Source organism: Pinus tabuliformis, chromosome 2_2 (assembly GCF_031772625.1).
Source record: "Pinus tabuliformis cultivar Carrire ecotype Pingquan chromosome 2_2, CPIR1, whole genome shotgun sequence".
In the NCBI taxonomy this organism is placed as follows: Eukaryota; Viridiplantae; Streptophyta; class Pinopsida; order Pinales; family Pinaceae; genus Pinus; species Pinus tabuliformis.
In genome coordinates this window covers 66,016,235-66,038,040 of record NC_142300.1, presented here as the reverse complement: position 1 = coordinate 66,038,040, position 21,806 = coordinate 66,016,235, and the positions used below count along the sequence as shown (strand labels likewise).

General features: G+C 43.0%; 1 protein-coding gene across 1 annotated transcript in view; it reads left to right on the top strand.

Moving 5' to 3' along the window:
* LOC149191476 (5'-3' exonuclease family protein) overlaps nucleotides 1-21,806 on the top strand; it is a 407,948-nt gene that overhangs the window by 380,071 nt on the left and 6,071 nt on the right. Inside the window, exon 6 of the mRNA XM_089406660.1 lies at nucleotides 13,651-13,788. Within this exon, the coding sequence (XP_089262786.1) occupies nucleotides 13,651-13,788 (138 nt within the window). The remainder of the gene's footprint in view (nucleotides 1-13,650; nucleotides 13,789-21,806) is intronic.

The window sequence follows — 21,806 nt, the reverse complement described above, 5'->3', positions numbered from 1 at the left end:
ATATAGATGAACAGTGTGTTGTCATGATGCTTGACAATAACTTTGAATTGATGATTGAGATATGTTTGGACTGTAGATCTCTCTACAATAGTGAATTTGGACTTGAACTGATGTCTAATGATTTGATCGGACGATTATTGATTTTCCCTGATGACAATGCTATGTGGGCACAATGACTTATGTGGATATTTGGAAATTGGCCTCCTTGTTCCTAGCACAATGGTTGAGGTAATGATAGTTGTGATTCAGCATGAACATGGAACCTGCATGACTCATCCTTGGTGTATGCATTTTCACCTAGTGATAGAAATGACTTGTATTATGATTATGAGAATGACTTGATAAAGTTCGGATTGATAATGCATGGTTGATGACAACTTGTTGGCATAATAATAAATGAAGTCACGACTTGATATGAGCTCTCCCTGTCACCCGGTTGAAAGTATTGATACTGTGATAATAATGACTTTGATAATGGTTGTGATCTGGCTTCTAAACTTTGATGAGTTGACTTTGTTGATGTGATGGTACAACATTGATTTATGTAATGTTGGCTTAGCAAAGCATTATGCTTAGAGCATTGCATGAAGCAAGCTCCTCGATCCAAATATGTCTATATTTGACAGTTATTTATTGAAGTCAAGATGATGAGTTCCAAGGTATAGCTTTGATTTTGATTATGGTTTTGGTTTTATATCCTAATGGTCTACTCTTGACAGGTGATGAGCCTTTGATGATCTAAATCAGAGGGAGATAACTTCTGAAGCTCGAAATGATGTATCATGGCATGATGAATCGATTTCTGGAATTTGGAAAAGAAATTCTATATTGCAAAGCTATTGAAAAATGTTTTTGAATAATGAAAATGCAAATCCTTGGATACTCCGATTTGAAGTTCAAATATGTTGTTGAACTTGACATGGCATCTGACTGTTGATTGAAGCATTGATGTTCCGTTTTGAACATCCATTTGTGCATATATATATATATATATATATATATATGATGTGCATAGAACCTGAATAAATTCATGAGTGAGACACTTCATTCACATAGAGTTGCCACCAAGCATCCTTTGAAATATCTGCATGAGATATTCTATTTTTGAGGCTGAGATATTTCTCCTATGATATGTGACTGCATGGATGTATTGTTGTTGATAGAGATTATTGTTAAGCACATTTGGATGTTGCTTTAGTATGAGATCTGCCATGATATCTTGGATGAGAGGTCCATAGTACGATTGAGGATGAGTACGATGTTGCTAGCATGGCTAGCTATGAGGTACGATGAAGAAGCTCCTTGGAGAGTTGTCTAAGCATGATCTGGATATGACATGGATACACTATGATGACATAGAGTGAGGTCTGGTTGGCAGAAAATCCCATATTTATAGTTGGGACCAAGATACTCTCATATATTGAGACAGTGCAGTTTTTCGAAACAAGATCAAACTTGTGGTTGGCACCTCCTTGAGAGGGAGGATGATTATGGTATCCTTTTGTGATTTATATGATTATTTACGCTCTGACATGATATTTCATTTGATGTCCTGTATGGACAGGAAACAACTGCTATTGAGACAAGCTGATACCATATTTGAGTATGATAAGAGCAGCGCTCATCGAGGACATTGAGCCAACTCTTCCTCGTTGTCTGAGCTCCCAGGGTGAGGAATTGAGATGGAGGGATCCTAGGGTTGACGGAACTCTGGAGAATAGGGTATGACTCTGCTAAGTGAATAGAGCCACTGGACTCCCAACACCATGTTGGTGTTTGGTACATCTACTACAAAAAAATGATTTGGCATGGAGTAGTTCCCCATGGTCACTATCAAAGCTGGCACATACCGAGTGCACTGCATGGTCCTGTCCCCAAGCACAAGAATTGAGAATCCCTCAAACTCCTCATTTGTGATACCTCTCCTCTGAACCAACTGAGCATCAATGAAATTGTGGGTAGCCACACTGTCCACCAAAACTGATACACGTTGTCCCTGAACAGTGCCTCTGAGCCTCAGGGTCAAAAAATTGGGTACCCCTCGCAATGATGAAAGGACCCCTCCAGAAGGTGCAAAGGAAACTCCCCCTGCTGGTGGTGGTGGCGGTGGTGGTCCTCCTTCCTGAGGTGTTGCACTATCATCTCCACCCATCTCAAAATATGTCCCCTCCTCAGCATCGCTGTTAGAGAAGACCTCGATATAGTGGGCCTTTCCCGCTACACATCTGTGGCCTAGTGCCCACGGCTTTTGACAGGTGAAACACAATTTCCTCCTCCTGAGGTCTCTCCGAGTCTCCTCATCCAGCTGTCCATGTCCCTGATTGGCCCTCGGTGGTGGAGCCCAGTTGTCTTTTCCCCTTTGCTGGAAACCCTGTTTAGGGGGTAGTGGTGCTCAAGTCCTAGGTAGGGCCGCCTTTAAATCTCGGGCTCTCCCTACTGCATCCTGTAATGTAGTGGGCCTATTGGACCTCACCAACCCACGCAATGTCTCTACTAGCCCATGCACAAACATGTAGATCCTCCTAAACTCTGACAAATCTGGCACCATCACAGACAATCGCAAAAACTTTGAAATGTATGCTTTTGCACTCCCGGCCTGCTTGAACCTTGTCAGCTCTCCAAAATACTCCTCGGGATCTTTCCTCTCATACTGCTCCAACACCCTCCTAGTGAAATCATCATAAGCGTTACTCCTGCATGTCCCAACGTGGTCAGCCCATGGAACCACTAGTCATGGGCTTCCCCCTCCAGATGCAATGTGGCAATCTTGATTGCCTCTCCTTCCGTCATTTGATTCAGCTGGAAATAGACATCCAACTTTTCGACCCATGCCTTGGCCGAGCTCTTGGAGGACCCATCAAAAGTTGGGAGAAACAGCCTCCCCATAGTGTGTTGCAAGTCTGCCCCCTGCATGTAGCCTCCTCCACTCTGCCCCTTGGGCCTATTATTTCCCTTCAACTGGCAGAAATCCTTGAAAGTAATGGCCCTCCCAAAATCAGGTCCATAGGATTGATACTCCAGGAAGTAGTCCCCATAAGGGACATCCTCCTGCTCCGATTGACCACCAGCTCCAGATTGTAGGAACGTAGGAATGGTGGACCTAGCGGGTGTGTTTGGAATCAGTGGCATGTTTGCATTGAGAGATGTGTGGTGTTGCGAAGTGCCAGACCCTACTCCAAATTGGAAATCCCCTTGGACTCCCCTACCCTTGTTGCCATTGCCATTTCGTAGGCCCATTCCTTCAATGTTCTGGGACAAGTCCTGCACTGACTTCAATAAAAGGTGGGAAAAATCCTTTTCCTCATTCCTTTTGTCTCCCTCATTGCCCCCCATGTTGGCTTCTTCTACCTCAGGTTCTGTCATCACAGGATCAGGGGTAATCTCCAACTTCCTTTCTCTCCTTCTGTACCTTTGCCTTCGGTATGTCACGTTTTGCTTATCCTCCGATGTCATAGACTGCATTTCTCCCACAGGCTATACCAAGTCTATGAGCTATGGTACCACTATAATATGTCTAAGGAAAATTAACAGTAAATATACAAAGCAAACATAGACAAAAACACCATAAAACAGTGACAAACAATCAAATCACAAAATGGCACCAAAATTGCGCTGCTGAGCTCTTTTTATTAATGAAAATGGGTGTACAATAAGGTGTTGGAATGAATGCACATAGGCTTTCTCAAGGCAAGCTAGCAAAGCCCCAAGTGACAAATAGGACACCCTTTGATCTATTGCTATGCTGCTCAAGCTCTACGCTGAAGATGCCCAGAAATACGTTGTTGGCTGAATGGATCTGCTGCTAGGGCCCTCTCTGGTGCTCAGAAAATTCTGGGAAATTAATCCCAACCTCTCCACCAAATACCCAGAATAACCCACGAAGGAATTGGCCTTTGCTTGACTTCGGAAATTTGACCCTATTTCCCCTCAATGGCTCATCTGTTGGGTGATTCGACCCACCTGTAAATTCTGCTGCAACATGCTTTCAAAATGGCTGCATTACTTCTCAAAATGCTTCCCTGGCCTTCACTCCAAGTTTCAACCCCAATCCCAACTCACTCCACCTCCCGGAGTGCTCCCACAAAACACTGCGTAGTCCCTATGTTGTTGTAGTTGCTCCTCTCCTAGAAATTCGATCCTCCTGCTAGTAGTGCGAAAATGGCAAGGTGAAACTCCCTCCTTGGGTTGGCACTCGAAGTCCACCGAAGCAAGGGTTGAGATCTCCGCTCGGAGACACTCGTGTGCTAAACAACATTTGCAGACTTGGCTTCAGCTCAAGCATGCTCTTGTCTTACACAATTTTGCAAAATGATAGTTGAATGAGAAAATGAGTGTCTCTTCTTCCTCTTGTCAAGTTGCCTCCAAAAATGCGCATGTGGGCCCTCATCAAACTTCCCACACCAAATCCGCTCCAATGAGAGCTTACTTCCCATGTGGGCTGAAAATCTCATGTGGTGGCCCCCACACTCCACCAAAGCCACAATTTTTCCCTCTAGCTCTAATGTTTGTGTGTCTCTTAAGCCAAAAGTCAAATGTGGGTGCTCTAAGGCCACTTTTCCTAATTGCATCTGTGCAATAAACCAAAAATGAGCAAAATTGATATTTACTTAGTAAAATACTAAGTAGGAATATCACATTGACTGCAGGGTTGACTTTAGTTTGACCAAGTTTGACCGCAGATTTTATGCTGCTTTGGGCTGACTTTGACCACTGTTGGAGGCTGAGTTTGACTGTCTTTGACCGAGCGTCAAAGGGGAAGTTTTGTTGTTGCGTTCACCATCTTTGACTTTCTAGTTAGGGCTGAATTTCACTGTAGTTGATTGCAGATTTGACAAGGTTTTTTTGACTTTGATTTGGCAAGTCAACTTTGAATTTTTGTACTCTCTCTTTGTTGAACATTTGATATACTAATAAGAAGAATTGATCAAAGGGTTTTCCCCACATTGGGGATTTTCCCTGGCATCCGCCAAATCTGGTGTCGTCTTGTCTTGGCTGGTCTTCTGCATTTTTTTTATTCATGTTCTATCTACAGTTACTGTCAATATGATTATGATTAATGTGATTGCTATTGGAAAACTAAATTGGAAATTGTCATTGGGCTGCTAAAGGAACATTGAAAGTAATTGTGCTAAGCATAGAACATACCATTGTTAACTAGAATTAACATGGTATCAGAGCGCAGATGAAGACAAAGCCCAAGCAAGAGAGAGAAAAGCAGTCACTAAGGGTGATCTGTTAGACAAGATTATTATACTAGCCTCAATGGCTACTATATCTTACTTCAAATCTGCGGATAAGCTCAAGGACAAATCTGACTATCATGCATAGAAGATGACTTTGGATTTGACTTTGGAAGAGCATGATGCCATGCACTGTGGATGGGAGAGTGGTGGAGCCTCCTTCAAATGCACCTATTGCTGCAAAGATGAAGTATAAGAAAGGTGAGGTCAAAGCTAAAAGAATTATCATAGACTCCATTCAAAAGCATTTGGTTGCCTATATTTCTAATTTGGGAACATATAAGGAGATGTATGATAAGTTGGTTGGGATGTTCAAAGTAAACAATGCAAATCAAATCCTCTTTCTCAAGAACAAGTTGAAGGACATCAAGATGGATAAGGGGGAGTCTATACCATCCTACTTTATTAGAATAACACAAATCAAGAATGACCTACTATCTATTGGAGAAGTTATTGCTAATAGGGAGCTCATTGTCATTGCACTTGGAGGTCTTTCAAGAGCATGGGATATGTTTAACACCACCATTCTCAACAATGATAGGATTCCTAGTTTCGATTAATTATTGGCTAGATGCACTCAAGAAGAGACGAGGATGATGGAGAGAGACAAACCTTCAAATGGAAATGAACCTATTGCTTTCTCCGCTCATGCTAAGAGGAAAAATAATGTTGGTCCAAGGAGATAGGGTCAAGGATTCAAGCAAGGATTCAAAGAAGGAAGAAAAGGAAGGTGCTACAATTGTAACAGGTTCGGCCACTATGCTAGAGATTGTCCTCACAAGAAGGATTCTCCAAGGGATGACAACAACAACAACAACAATTTCAAAGGCAATGGCAATCAAAGGAACAACAGGTTCAACAATAAAGGAAAGAAGAATGCTCCCGCTGCTTGATATGGAAATGGTTGACCTTCCAAAAGGACGAGAAATTCCAAGTATGAGGAAAGTAATGTTGTAGAAAAACAAAATGAGTTTTATCTTATTTCTGCTCTATCTACTGCCTCTCCTCCGGATACTTTGGATCATTGGTTGATTGATAGTGGAGCCTCAAGGCACTTCACTGGGTACAAAGAGGCCCTCTCAAATTTGATTGAAAAGAAGACTAATTTGGAGATCATACTTGGAGATAATGCCACCTACCCCGTGAAAGGGATAGGTATTGTCACTCTTCACTTGAATCAAGGTCAAACCATTCATCTACAAGAAGTATTGTATGTGCCCAATTTGAAGAAGAACCTGGTGTCTATTTCTGCGATGGAAGATAAAGGCTTTAAGGTAGCATTCATTGATGGAAAGGTGCATATTTGGCAAAGAAACCATAAAGATGCATTCACACTTGCATTTAGGGTTGATGGTCTCTATCAAATTGGACGAAGTCCTTTGGGAGCCTTGACTTGCAATACTTCTCTTCAATCTGAATTATGGCACCAGAGATTTGCCCACCTTCATTACATATCTTTACCCTAGGAAGATGGTCATAGGTATGCTTGAGTTCAACATGAATCATGAAGGAGTTTGTCAAGGTTGTGTAGCTGGAAAAATTACAAGGGGACCATTCCCTTCAAGTGAAAGTCAAACTACTGATATTCTTCAATTGGTCCATTCTGACCTATCTGGTATGTTACCCATGACATCATTAGGAGGATACTTATACTATGCAATTTTTGTGAATGAATTCTCTTGTAAAACATGGATCTATTTCTTGAAGAATAAGGCTGAAGTGTTCAAATTCGTTTTGTTCTTTCAAAGCCTTGGTGGAAAATCAAACAGGGAAGAAGATCAAAATATTGAGGACCGACAATGGAATCGAATATGAATCAAATGAATTCAATGACTTTTGCAGAGAGGTTGGCATTAAAAGGGAGACAACCGTTCCATACACTCCTGAGAAAAATGGAGTTGTTGAAAGGAAGAATCGAACAATCATGGAAGCCACCTGTGCCATGCTCCATGATCAAGGTCTACCGAAGTTCTTATGGGGAGAAGCTGCCAACACTGCCATGTATATTCAAAATAGGAGCCCGCATCAAGCACTGGATTTCAAGACACCCAAAGAAGACAAACCCCTCATGCAGCAGGTTCACCGGTTTGGAACAACCCGAGGAGTTTGATGGAAGAAAGCCCTCTATGGCTTGAAGAAAAACACCTCGGGCATAGTATGAGAGGATTGATAGCTGTCTAATGCAGCTGAGATTCACTAGGAGTGAAACCGATCCAAACCATTACTCGAAGGTTGTGGATGATAAACCTCTCGTACTGGCACCTATGTCTGACAAGTGCAGACCCTCTCATTTATAGAAGACAGAGGGAGTTGGATTCTGAATGTGAGAAGATAAGCTACAAGCTTGTGACTGCCTCGAGGATCTTAACTTTCAGAAGTTATATGGTAATGATGTCGGACCAGATTTGGGAAATGCCTCTGAGTTTCATAAACTCATTCGCGTTGATGTTCTTGGAGAACCTCCGTCCGGACATCTGTGTTGCAGTTAGCATGGTGAGCTCATATTTGGTTGAGCCTCACTAGATTGGTGCCAAGAATCTTCTAAGATATCTTCAGGGCACAATCTCTCATGAATTGAGATACACTGCCGGAAATATGAAACCACATGATTATTCGAATGATGAGTGGGCAGGAAGTATGGAGGATCACTAGAGCACTTCCCAATGCTGTTTGGAATCTGCCTTGATATCCTGGATGAGCAGGAAGCAGAAGTCGGTGACTCTGAGCATCACCAAGGCAGAATACATTGCTGATAGTATGGCCTTCTGTGAGGCAGTCTGGTTGCTGAAGCTCTTCAGTGAGCTGTTTGTACACATGATGAATACCACTGTGAATCTCTGTGACAACCAGAGATGGGATTCGATTATTGAGGAATCTCGTATTTGACAATTGCTCCAGTGATAGACATCAATTACTGCCTTATCTGGGATGTGGTAAGTCGATGATCAAGGAGGCTCCATCACACTGAGATGATGTACAGGACAGAACCCTGAGGAAAGATCAAATTTGTGATTTTCCCGAACGACTTGGAGTCGTCGAGAGACCTTTGTAAAAGGGTCCTGCATGCTGCATACATTGAGCTCTAGGAGCTTTAGGGGGCTTGCAGTTCTATTGGAGCAACATACGACCACAGGGTGACTCACCCTCCCCTGGTGGTGTGCACTGAAACAAGATGATTCGCTCTTTTGTGGGACAAGATGATTCGCTCTCTTGTGGGACAAGATGATTCGCTCTCTTGTGTAGCAGGATGATTAGTTCTCCTATGAGGCCTGGATTGATGTGTTCTCCATGGCGATTGTAGCAGGATTGATGTGTTCTCCTGTGAGGCTTGGATTGATGTGTTCTCCATGGCGATTGTAGCAGGATTGATGTGTTCTCCTGTGAGGCCTGGATTGATGTGTTCTCCATGGCGATTGTAGCAGGATTGATGTGTTCTCCTGTGAGGCCTGGATTGATGTGTTCTCCATGGCGATTGTAGCAGGATTGATGTGTTCTCCTGTGAGGCCTGGATTGATGTGTTCTCCATGGCGATTGTAGCAGGATTGATGTGTTCTCCTGTGAGGCCTGGATTGATGTGTTCTCCATGGCAGCCTGGATTGATGTGTTCTCCATGGCGATTGTAGCAGGATTGATGTGTTCTCCTGTGAGGACAGGATTGATTAAGTTCTCCTGTCGAGGCATCCTACCCATGCAGTCTGGGACTCATGGGAAGTACCTCTCATCTGATCAATGAGCAGGGAAATGAAGTTAGGGACCATAGTAGTACCGATGGACGCATCGTTGTATCTACCGTACTCCCTACGCTAGGATGTCCTCCATTGATCTGGGATCAATGATACTGGTCTGGGACCAGTGGTAGGAGTTGTACATGCTATGACGCTGACTTCGGGTCGGCTGAGACTGGTCTGGGACCAGTGGTACATACTCCGAGACTGACTTCGTGTCAGTGCAGTACTGGTCTGGGACCAGTGAGAGTGGTACATACTATGACGCTGACTTCGGGTCGGTTAAGACTGGTCTGGGACCAGTGGTGCACTCTCTGAGACTGCGATACTGGTCTGGGACCAGTGGTAGGAGTGGTACTTACTATGAAGCTGACTTCGGGTCAGTTGAGACTGGTCTGGGACTAGTGGTATGCACTCTGAGACTGACTTCAGGTCAGTGGAGAATGATATGACTCATTCTCGATCAATTCTTCTTCTTCATAGTTCAGCGGAGATGAGCAGAGCAGAGCAGAGCCAGTAGAGCAAAGCTAGCAGAGCTGAGCTGAGCTGAGTAGAGCCAGTAGAGCTGAGTAGAGCAGAGCCAACAGTGCTGAGCAGAGCAGAGCCAGCAGCGCTGAGCAGAGCAGAGCCGAGCCAATAGAGCTGAGCAGAGCAGAGCAAAGCCAGCAGAGCTGAGTAGAGCCAGCAGAGCTAGGCAGAGTAGTGCAAGGCACTAATGGCAGAGATAGTACAGTCGTACATATGGATCAGCGGATGGAGTTCTCCCTAGTTGAGAGGGAGTGTTAAATTGGCAACTAGGGCCAAACTCCATGTGGGTTAGCTTATTTCTGGCAGCTGATATTTTTATTGGATCCCTCTCGTCGAGAGGTGTAGGATTGATCCAAAGATCATCCGATTCCAATAAGTATTTATGGAGATATGAATTTATTTTGTTTATGTAATTATTATCAAGCCGACCAGCTCTTATGTAGGCTCTAGAAGCCCAAACGTCGTGTCTATTCATCATCTACACATTAGTATAAATATAAGAGGATTTGATGTCATTGAGACACACTCTTCATGTGATCTCCTCTCCACGTCTGGGTTTTTGGAAAAGGAGAAACGTTGAGAGTATATGCTAGTGTATGATGCCCTAGCTGCAGTACAAACATGCCCTAGCCGCAGGTCATAAAGACAGGACATACGCTGGTCTTTGAGACACTAAAAGGAGCCATAATCTGCTGTCAAGTGATTCCCTAACATGCTGTCTAAAAATCCCTTATGCATTCAAAGATGGAGACATTCATACGCAGTCTTGTAGACTCCTTATACACAGTGAAAGGCAGCCACAGTAATAAAGAGAAGGCTGCAGTCAATCCGTAGTCCCGCAGGTATAGATGGTAGCCACTGTAATGAAGAAAAGGCCGCAGTCAAGCCACAGTCAGCCACAGTGATAAAAGGAACAGCCGCAGTCATAAGAGGAAGAGAAGCCGCAGAAAGCCGCAGTGATGGAAAGGGAAGGCCAAAGTTAAGTGCAATGGTGCCACGTAACCAAAGTGAGCCGCAGTCTTGATAAAGACTTATTAATACGCAGTTATGAACAGTCATACATTGAAACGCATGCATGACCACGTTGGATAGTCATATGCTTATATAAACACTGGACGCTGATGTAAACGCTGGACAATATTACATAAACGCTGGAATCATGGTATTACATAAACGCTGGAATCATGGTCTTACATATACGCTGGAATCGTGGGCTTATATATATGTTGGATAGTCAAATACTGGCCAGCAAGACAAGGGTGCCACTATCATCCAAATAGCAGCATTTAAATATGCATTAGGACGCAGTTGTTAAAGACCTCAATCCACAGTTGAGAAGCATTGTTCGAGGTAGGCTGTATCCTGAAGAAAAACATTTGGTTGTTGTCCTGCAAGAAGCCTTGCACAGTCATCTAGTTGTAAGTAACAACATGATTATGTTTTGATATAATATGCTGTCATAATATCAGATTGCTGTAGGTGACAGCATGAAATTAAAAGGATAGATTCAGATGGGTCTGCTGGAAGGAATCTGAAATTACAGCCTAGCTGCTTTGCTAGGCTGCAAGCCATAGAAAGCAACTAAAGGCTGATATACTCATTGCTGCATACATAAGACTACATGGTGATGTAAAGGGCAGCATGATCAGTAATGGGCATGGGCAGCACAATGATACATGGACATATAGGACAGCATAATGATGATGCATAGGTAGCATTATAAGATCATAAACATGAAGGGTAGCAACATGATAAGATCATGTGCATGGGCAGTACAATAATACATTAGCAGGGGCAGTAGCATGATGATGATGCATGAGCAGCTGAAGTATGAAGTCATGGACAACTTGATGTATGGGCAGCAGTGATCATGAGCAACATGAATATGCAGGATGCATAATGATGATGCTACACTGTAAGGTGCAGCAGATAAACGAAATGGATAGGTGAAGTCGTCACCTAGGAGATTCAGTTGAAGCAGAATGTCTTCAACTGATCTCATCATAATAGGAAATGATCTATGCTCAGATCCGGATAAGTCAAAGTGTGGACTTCTGTTGTAAATGTATTATCTCTCTCTCTCTCTTTCTTTGCTGAACTTTGAAGATAAAAGAAGATTTGATCAAAGGGTTTCCCCACACATTGTGGGGTTTATCCCTAGCTTGCGCCACATCTTGTGTCCTCTTGTCTTGGCTTGTCTTCTGCATATTATATTTATGTTCTATCTGCAGTTTATCATAATGCCGATGTGATTGCTAACTGTGAAAATTTAAATAAATTGCTCTAGCATAGAACATACCTAATCTTAACAAAGTTGTCGAAAGACCCTCCCATGAGGGTCCCACTTGATTTGGACATTGAGTTCTGGGAGCTCTTAGGGGCTTGGGGCACTTCTTAGAGCTATAAGCAACCATAGGGTGAGTGGTTCACCTTCACCTATCGGTGCGTTGTGTACAGGGTGAGTGGTTCACCTACCCTTGTGTTACCCCATGATGGTTGACATGTGTGTAGGGTGAGTGGTTTACCTTCCCCTACGATTGATGACACGTGTGTGGGGCGAGTGGTTCACTTTCCCCTACGATTGACATATGCATAGGATGAGTGGTTCACCTTCTCCTGTTGATGCCCTAGCATACATCCTACCCATGTAGTCTAGGACTCATGGGAAGTACCTCTCATCCGACCAATGAGTTGGGAAAAGTGGATAGGGACCATAGCACTACCGATGGACACATCGTGTACTGTCGTACTCCCTATGTCTAGGATGCGTGGTGTTCAACAACTTGATCTGGGATCAAGCATGATTGAGGTTCTACCTCTGGGTTGACTTTTGTCAGTGGAGAGTGGTAAGGTCTTGTGACTCACTCTTGATTGATTCTTCTTCATTATTCATATCAATGTTTAGCAAAGCAGAGAGGAGATGAGATACAAAGATGGTACATGACGACTGGATTGCATGATGTTCGATGATGATGGATGGATTGGTAGGTGGAATTCTCCTTAGTTGAGACAGAGTGTTAAAATTGGCAACCAGGGCCAGATTCCACTTTGGACAAGCTCATTTGATGGAGATGATTGCATTGAATTCCTCTTTTCTAGAAGACCAAAATTGATCTAAAAGATCATCTAATTTGGATAAGAAAAAGTGTGTTTTTGAATTTATGCCCACACATGTATAAATTGTTTAGGTCAGCCACATTGGGGTTGTTCCCGGGCATCTGCCAATTCTGGTGTCCTCTTGTCCTGGCTTGTCTTCTACATTTTTATTATTCATGTTCTAACTTCTATCTACAGTTACTATCAATGTGATTTATGGTTAATGTGATTGCTATTGGAAAACTAAATTGGAAATTGTCATTGGATTGCTAAAGGAACATTGAAGTAATTGTGTTAAGCATAGAACATACCATTGTTAACTAAAATTAATAGATAGTGTGGACATAATAGTTGTAATTCTGATAACGATTGCAATTGTTCCTAAAGCTTCCACCGGTTGGAGGAATATGGGAATGTTGTGTCATAAAAAATGACTTGATTTGGCTAGACTGAACTGTCATGAAAACCAATGTCACATGGTTCGGGTTCGGCAATGATTAGGTTCGGTTTGAGTTTGAATTTTTTGATGAGGTTTGCCATTAGGTTAGTGTGTGTGTATATATATATATATACATATGTATTAATTTAAAATGAATTGTAGAATAAAATAGTAAGAAATCAACATTAGTAAATATCAAAAACGCTATCACGGACATTGAAACTGCAAAGATAGATTACAAGCTTGAGTTGTGACACGAAGTTATGAGTTTTGACCTATGGACTTGGTCAATGGCTGTGAGGTTTGATGAGGTTCACCGAACCTCAAATTTTTTTCAAGGTTTGCCAAAATTCAAACCTCAAAATATTTTTAAGGTTTGCCAAAATTCGAACCTCAAGGTTAAAGTTTGATGAACCTTGTGACATAGATGAAATCATACAATCTCTGAGGAACGAATGAATGTAATGTGACATTTCACTTATTGTATTTCTTTTTAATCTTGATCCTTAAATTGAGTCAGTTTACATTTGTGTTAAGTCATATCTTAATTATTCATCAATATTACATTTCCATGCTGCTAACATGCAGGGCATTGGTCTAATCATTTCAATTCGTGTGGCAGGAGAAGAAGAGAAAGGATCATAAGAAATCCTTGGACTGGCAAACAAAGATTTTTTCTAAAATTCGTGCCACTGATGGATTTCCAAATGAAGAAATTGATGATATATTTCTTGGTCAAGAAACCACAGGCCTTCCTGGTGTGCCTTAACATCTAACCTGAGTCTTGCATCTATAATTAAGTTGTGCTACAAGCTTGTGACTGCCTCGAGGATCTTAACTTTCAGAAGTTATATGGTAATGATGTCGGACCAGATTTGGGAAATGCCTCTGAGTTTCATAAACTCATTCGCGTTGATGTTCTTGGAGAACCTCCGTCCGGACATCTGTGTTGCAGTTAGCATGGTGAGCTCATATTTGGTTGAGCCTCACTAGATTGGTGCCAAGAATCTTCTAAGATATCTTCAGGGCACAATCTCTCATGAATTGAGATACACTGCCGGAAATATGAAACCACATGATTATTCGAATGATGAGTGGGCAGGAAGTATGGAGGATCACTAGAGCACTTCCCAATGCTGTTTGGAATTTGCCTTGATATCCTGGATGAGCAGGAAGCAGAAGTCGGTGACTCTGAGCATCACCAAGGCAGAATACATTGCTGATAGTATGGCCTTCTGTGAGGCAGTCTGGTTGCTGAAGCTCTTCAGTGAGTTGTTTGTACACATGATGAATACCACTGTGAATCTCTGTGACAACCAGAGATGGGATTCGATTATTGAGGAATCTCGTATTTGACAATTGCTCCAGTGATAGACATCAATTACTGCCTTATCTGGGATGTGGTAAGTCGATGATCAAGGAGGCTCCATCACACTGAGATGATGTACAGGACAGAACCCTGAGGAAAGATCAAATTTGTGATTTTCCCGAACGACTTGGAGTCGTCGAGAGACCTTTGTAAAAGGGTCCTGCATGCTGCATACATTGAGCTCTAGGAGCTTTAGGGGGCTTGCAGTTCTATTGGAGCAACATACGACCACAGGGTGACTCACCCTCCCCTGGTGGTGTGCACTGAAACAAGATGATTCGCTCTTTTGTGGGACAAGATGATTCGCTCTCTTGTGGGACAAGATGATTCGCTCTCTTGTGTAGCAGGATGATTAGTTCTCCTATGAGGCCTGGATTGATGTGTTCTCCATGGCGATTGTAGCAGGATTGATGTGTTCTCCTGTGAGGCTTGGATTGATGTGTTCTCCATGGCGATTGTAGCAGGATTGATGTGTTCTCCTGTGAGGCCTGGATTGATGTGTTCTCCATGGCGATTGTAGCAGGATTGATGTGTTCTCCTGTGAGGCCTGGATTGATGTGTTCTCCATGGCGATTGTAGCAGGATTGATGTGTTCTCCTGTGAGGCCTGGATTGATGTGTTCTCCATGGCGATTGTAGCAGGATTGATGTGTTCTCCTGTGAGGCCTGGATTGATGTGTTCTCCATGGCAGCCTGGATTGATGTGTTCTCCATGGCGATTGTAGCAGGATTGATGTGTTCTCCTGTGAGGACAGGATTGATTAAGTTCTCCTGTCGAGGCATCCTACCCATGCAGTCTGGGACTCATGGGAAGTACCTCTCATCTGATCAATGAGCAGGGAAATGAAGTTAGGGACCATAGTAGTACCGATGGACGCATCGTTGTATCTACCGTACTCCCTACGCTAGGATGTCCTCCATTGATCTGGGATCAATGATACTGGTCTGGGACCAGTGGTAGGAGTTGTACATGCTATGACGCTGACTTCGGGTCGGCTGAGACTGGTCTGGGACCAGTGGTACATACTCCGAGACTGACTTCGTGTCAGTGCAGTACTGGTCTGGGACCAGTGAGAGTGGTACATACTATGACGCTGACTTCGGGTCGGTTAAGACTGGTCTGGGACCAGTGGTACACTCTCTGAGACTGCGATACTGGTCTGGGACCAGTGGTAGGAGTGGTACTTACTATGAAGCTGACTTCGGGTCAGTTGAGACTGGTCTGGGACTAGTGGTATGCACTCTGAGACTGACTTCAGGTCAGTGGAGAATGATATGACTCATTCTCGATCAATTCTTCTTCTTCATAGTTCAGCGGAGATGAGCAGAGCAGAGCAGAGCCAGTAGAGCAAAGCTAGCAGAGCTGAGCTGAGCTGAGTAGAGCCAGTAGAGCTGAGTAGAGCAGAGCCAGCAGAGCTGAGCAGAGCAGAGCCAGCAGCGCTGAGCAGAGCAGAGCCGAGCCAATAGAGCTGAGCAGAGCAGAGCAAAGCCAGCAGAGCTGAGTAGAGCCAGCAGAGCTAGGCAGAGTAGTGCAAGGCACTAATGGCAGAGATAGTACAGTCGTACATATGGATCAGCGGATGGAGTTCTCCCTAGTTGAGAGGGAGTGTTAAATTGGCAACTAGGGCCAAACTCCATGTGGGTTAGCTTATTTCTGGCAGCTGATATTTTTATTGGATCCCTCTCGTCGAGAGGTGTAGGATTGATCCAAAGATCATCCGATTCCAATAAGTATTTATGGAGATATGAATTTATTTTGTTTATGTAATTATTATCAAGCCGACCAGCTCTTATGTAGGCTCTAGAAGCCCAAACGTCGTGTCTATTCATCATCTACACATTAGTATAAATATAAGAGGATTTGATGTCATTGAGACACACTCTTCATGTGATCTCCTCTCCACGTCTGGGTTTTTGGAAAAGGAGAAACGTTGAGAGTATATGCTAGTGTATGATGCCCTAGCTGCAGTACAAACATGCCCTAGCCGCAGGTCATAAAGACAGGACATACGCTGGTCTTTGAGACACTAAAAGGAGCCATAATCTGCTGTCAAGTGATTCCCTAACATGCTGTCTAAAAATCCCTTACGCATTCAAAGATGGAGACATTCATACGCAGTCTTGTAGACTCCTTATACACAGTGAAAGGCAGCCACAGTAATAAAGAGAAGGCTGCAGTCAATCCGTAGTCCCGCAGGTATAGATGGTAGCCACTGTAATGAAGAAAAGGCCGCAGTCAAGCCACAGTCAGCCACAGTGATAAAAGGAACAGCCGCAGTCATAAGAGGAAGAGAAGCCGCAGAAAGCCGCAGTGATGGAAAGGGAAGGCCGAAGTTAAGTGCAATGGTGCCACGTAACCAAAGTGAGCCGCAGTCTTGATAAAGACTTATTAATACGCAGTTATGAACAGTCATACATTGAAACGCATGCATGACCACGTTGGATAGTCATATGCTTATATAAACACTGGACGCTGATGTAAACGCTGGACAATATTACATAAACGCTGGAATCATGGTATTACATAAACGCTGGAATCATGGTCTTACATATACGCTGGAATCGTGGGCTTATATATATGTTGGATAGTCAAATACTGGCCAGCAAGACAAGGGTGCCACTATCATCCAAATAGCAGCATTTAAATATGCATTAGGACGCAGTTGTTAAAGACCTCAATCCACAGTTGAGAAGCATTGTTCGAGGTAGGCTGTATCCTGAAGAAAAACATTTGGTTGTTGTCCTGCAAGAAGCCTTGCACAGTCATCTAGTTGTAAGTAACAACATGGTTATGTTTTGATATAATATGCTGTCATAATATCAGATTGCTGTAGGTGACAGCATGAAATTAAAAGGATAGATTCAGATGGGTCTGCTGGAAGGAATCTGAAATTACAGCCTAGCTGCTTTGCTAGGCTGCAAGCCATAGAAAGCAACTAAAGGCTGATATACTCATTGCTGCATACATAAGACTACATGGTGATGTAAAGGGCAGCATGATCAGTAATGGGCATGGGCAGCACAATGATACATGGACATATAGGACAGCATAATGATGATGCATAGGTAGCATTATAAGATCATAAACATGAAGGGTAGCAACATGATAAGATCATGTGCATGGGCAGTACAATAATACATTAGCAGGGGCAGTAGCATGATGATGATGCATGAGCAGCTGAAGTATGAAGTCATGGACAACTTGATGTATGGGCAGCAGTGATCATGAGCAACATGAATATGCAGGATGCATAATGATGATGCTACACTGTAAGGTGCAGCAGATAAACGAAATGGATAGGTGAAGTCGTCACCTAGGAGATTCAGTTGAAGCAGAATGTCTTCAACTGATCTCATCATAATAGGAAATGATCTATGCTCAGATCCGGATAAGTCAAAGTGTGGACTTCTGTTGTAAATGTATTATCTCTCTCTCTCTCTTTCTTTGCTGAACTTTGAAGATAAAAGAAGATTTGATCAAAGGGTTTCCCCACACATTGTGGGGTTTATCCCTAGCTTGCGCCACATCTTGTGTCCTCTTGTCTTGGCTTGTCTTCTGCATATTATATTTATGTTCTATCTGCAGTTTATCATATTGCCGATGTGATTGCTAACTGTGAAAATTTAAATAAATTGCTCTAGCATAGAACATACCTAATCTTAACAAAGTTGTCGAAAGACCCTCCCATGAGGGTCCCACTTGATTTGGACATTGAGTTCTGGGAGCTCTTAGGGGCTTGGGGCACTTCTTAGAGCTATAAGCAACCATAGGGTGAGTGGTTCACCTTCACCTATCGGTGCGTTGTGTACAGGGTGAGTGGTTCACCTACCCTTGTGTTACCCCATGATGGTTGACATGTGTGTAGGGTGAGTGGTTTACCTTCCCCTACGATTGATGACACGTGTGTGGGGCGAGTGGTTCACTTTCCCCTACGATTGACATATGCATAGGATGAGTGGTTCACCTTCTCCTGTTGATGCCCTAGCATACATCCTACCCATGTAGTCTAGGACTCATGGGAAGTACCTCTCATCCGACCAATGAGTTGGGAAAAGTGGATAGGGACCATAGCACTACCGATGGACACATCGTGTACTGTCGTACTCCCTATGTCTAGGATGCGTGGTGTTCAACAACTTGATCTGGGATCAAGCATGATTGAGGTTCTACCTCTGGGTTGACTTTTGTCAGTGGAGAGTGGTAAGGTCTTGTGACTCACTCTTGATTGATTCTTCTTCATTATTCATATCAATGTTTAGCAAAGCAGAGAGGAGATGAGATACAAAGATGGTACATGACGACTGGATTGCATGATGTTCGATGATGATGGATGGATTGGTAGGTGGAATTCTCCTTAGTTGAGACAGAGTGTTAAAATTGGCAACCAGGGCCAGATTCCACTTTGGACAAGCTCATTTGATGGAGATGATTGCATTGAATTCCTCTTTTCTAGAAGACCAAAATTGATCTAAAAGATCATCTAATTTGGATAAGAAAAAGTGTGTTTTTGAATTTATGCCCACACATGTATAAATTGTTTAGGTCAGCCACATTGGGGTTGTTCCCGGGCATCTGCCAATTCTGGTGTCCTCTTGTCCTGGCTTGTCTTCTACATTTTTATTATTCATGTTCTAACTTCTATCTACAGTTACTATCAATGTGATTTATGGTTAATGTGATTGCTATTGGAAAACTAAATTGGAAATTGTCATTGGATTGCTAAAGGAACATTGAAGTAATTGTGTTAAGCATAGAACATACCATTGTTAACTAAAATTAATAGATAGTGTGGACATAATAGTTGTAATTCTGATAACGATTGCAATTGTTCCTAAAGCTTCCACCGGTTGGAGGAATATGGGAATGTTGTGTCATAAAAAATGACTTGATTTGGCTAGACTGAACTGTCATGAAAACCAATGTCACATGGTTCGGGTTCGGCAATGATTAGGTTCGGTTTGAGTTTGAATTTTTTGATGAGGTTTGCCATTAGGTTAGTGTGTGTGTATATATATATATATACATATGTATTAATTTAAAATGAATTGTAGAATAAAATAGTAAGAAATCAACATTAGTAAATATCAAAAACGCTATCACGGACATTGAAACTGCAAAGATAGATTACAAGCTTGAGTTGTGACACGAAGTTATGAGTTTTGACCTATGGACTTGGTCAATGGCTGTGAGGTTTGATGAGGTTCACCGAACCTCAAATTTTTTTCAAGGTTTGCCAAAATTCAAACCTCAAAATATTTTTAAGGTTTGCCAAAATTCGAACCTCAAGGTTAAAGTTTGATGAACCTTGTGACATAGATGAAATCATACAATCTCTGAGGAACGAATGAATGTAATGTGACATTTCACTTATTGTATTTCTTTTTAATCTTGATCCTTAAATTGAGTCAGTTTACATTTGTGTTAAGTCATATCTTAATTATTCATCAATATTACATTTCCATGCTGCTAACATGCAGGGCATTGGTCTAATCATTTCAATTCGTGTGGCAGGAGAAGAAGAGAAAGGATCATAAGAAATCCTTGGACTGGCAAACAAAGATTTTTTCTAAAATTCGTGCCACTGATGGATTTCCAAATGAAGAAATTGATGATATATTTCTTGGTCAAGAAACCACAGGCCTTCCTGGTGTGCCTTAACATCTAACCTGAGTCTTGCATCTATAATTAAGTTGTGCTACAAGCTTGTGACTGCCTCGAGGATCTTAACTTTCAGAAGTTATATGGTAATGATGTCGGACCAGATTTGGGAAATGCCTCTGAGTTTCATAAACTCATTCGCGTTGATGTTCTTGGAGAACCTCCGTCCGGACATCTGTGTTGCAGTTAGCATGGTGAGCTCATATTTGGTTGAGCCTCACTAGATTGGTGCCAAGAATCTTCTAAGATATCTTCAGGGCACAATCTCTCATGAATTGAGATACACTGCCGGAAATATGAAACCACATGATTATTCGAATGATGAGTGGGCAGGAAGTATGGAGGATCACTAGAGCACTTCCCAATGCTGTTTGGAATCTGCCTTGATATCCTGGATGAGCAGGAAGCAGAAGTCGGTGACTCTGAGCATCACCAAGGCAGAATACATTGCTGATAGTATGGCCTTCTGTGAGGCAGTCTGGTTGCTGAAGCTCTTCAGTGAGTTGTTTGTACACATGATGAATACCACTGTGAATCTCTGTGACAACCAGAGATGGGATTCGATTATTGAGGAATCTCGTATTTGACAATTGCTCCAGTGATAGACATCAATTACTGCCTTATCTGGGATGTGGTAAGTCGATGATCAAGGAGGCTCCATCACACTGAGATGATGTACAGGACAGAACCCTGAGGAAAGATCAAATTTGTGATTTTCCCGAACGACTTGGAGTCGTCGAGAGACCTTTGTAAAAGGGTCCTGCATGCTGCATACATTGAGCTCTAGGAGCTTTAGGGGGCTTGCAGTTCTATTGGAGCAACATACGACCACAGGGTGACTCACCCTCCCCTGGTGGTGTGCACTGAAACAAGATGATTCGCTCTTTTGTGGGACAAGATGATTCGCTCTCTTGTGGGACAAGATGATTCGCTCTCTTGTGTAGCAGGATGATTAGTTCTCCTATGAGGCCTGGATTGATGTGTTCTCCATGGCGATTGTAGCAGGATTGATGTGTTCTCCTGTGAGGCTTGGATTGATGTGTTCTCCATGGCGATTGTAGCAGGATTGATGTGTTCTCCTGTGAGGCCTGGATTGATGTGTTCTCCATGGCGATTGTAGCAGGATTGATGTGTTCTCCTGTGAGGCCTGGATTGATGTGTTCTCCATGGCGATTGTAGCAGGATTGATGTGTTCTCCTGTGAGGCCTGGATTGATGTGTTCTCCATGGCGATTGTAGCAGGATTGATGTGTTCTCCTGTGAGGCCTGGATTGATGTGTTCTCCATGGCAGCCTGGATTGATGTGTTCTCCATGGCGATTGTAGCAGGATTGATGTGTTCTCCTGTGAGGACAGGATTGATTAAGTTCTCCTGTCGAGGCATCCTACCCATGCAGTCTGGGACTCATGGGAAGTACCTCTCATCTGATCAATGAGCAGGGAAATGAAGTTAGGGACCATAGTAGTACCGATGGACGCATCGTTGTATCTACCGTACTCCCTACGCTAGGATGTCCTCCATTGATCTGGGATCAATGATACTGGTCTGGGACCAGTGGTAGGAGTTGTACATGCTATGACGCTGACTTCGGGTCGGCTGAGACTGGTCTGGGACCAGTGGTACATACTCCGAGACTGACTTCGTGTCAGTGCAGTACTGGTCTGGGACCAGTGAGAGTGGTACATACTATGACGCTGACTTCGGGTCGGTTAAGACTGGTCTGGGACCAGTGGTACACTCTCTGAGACTGCG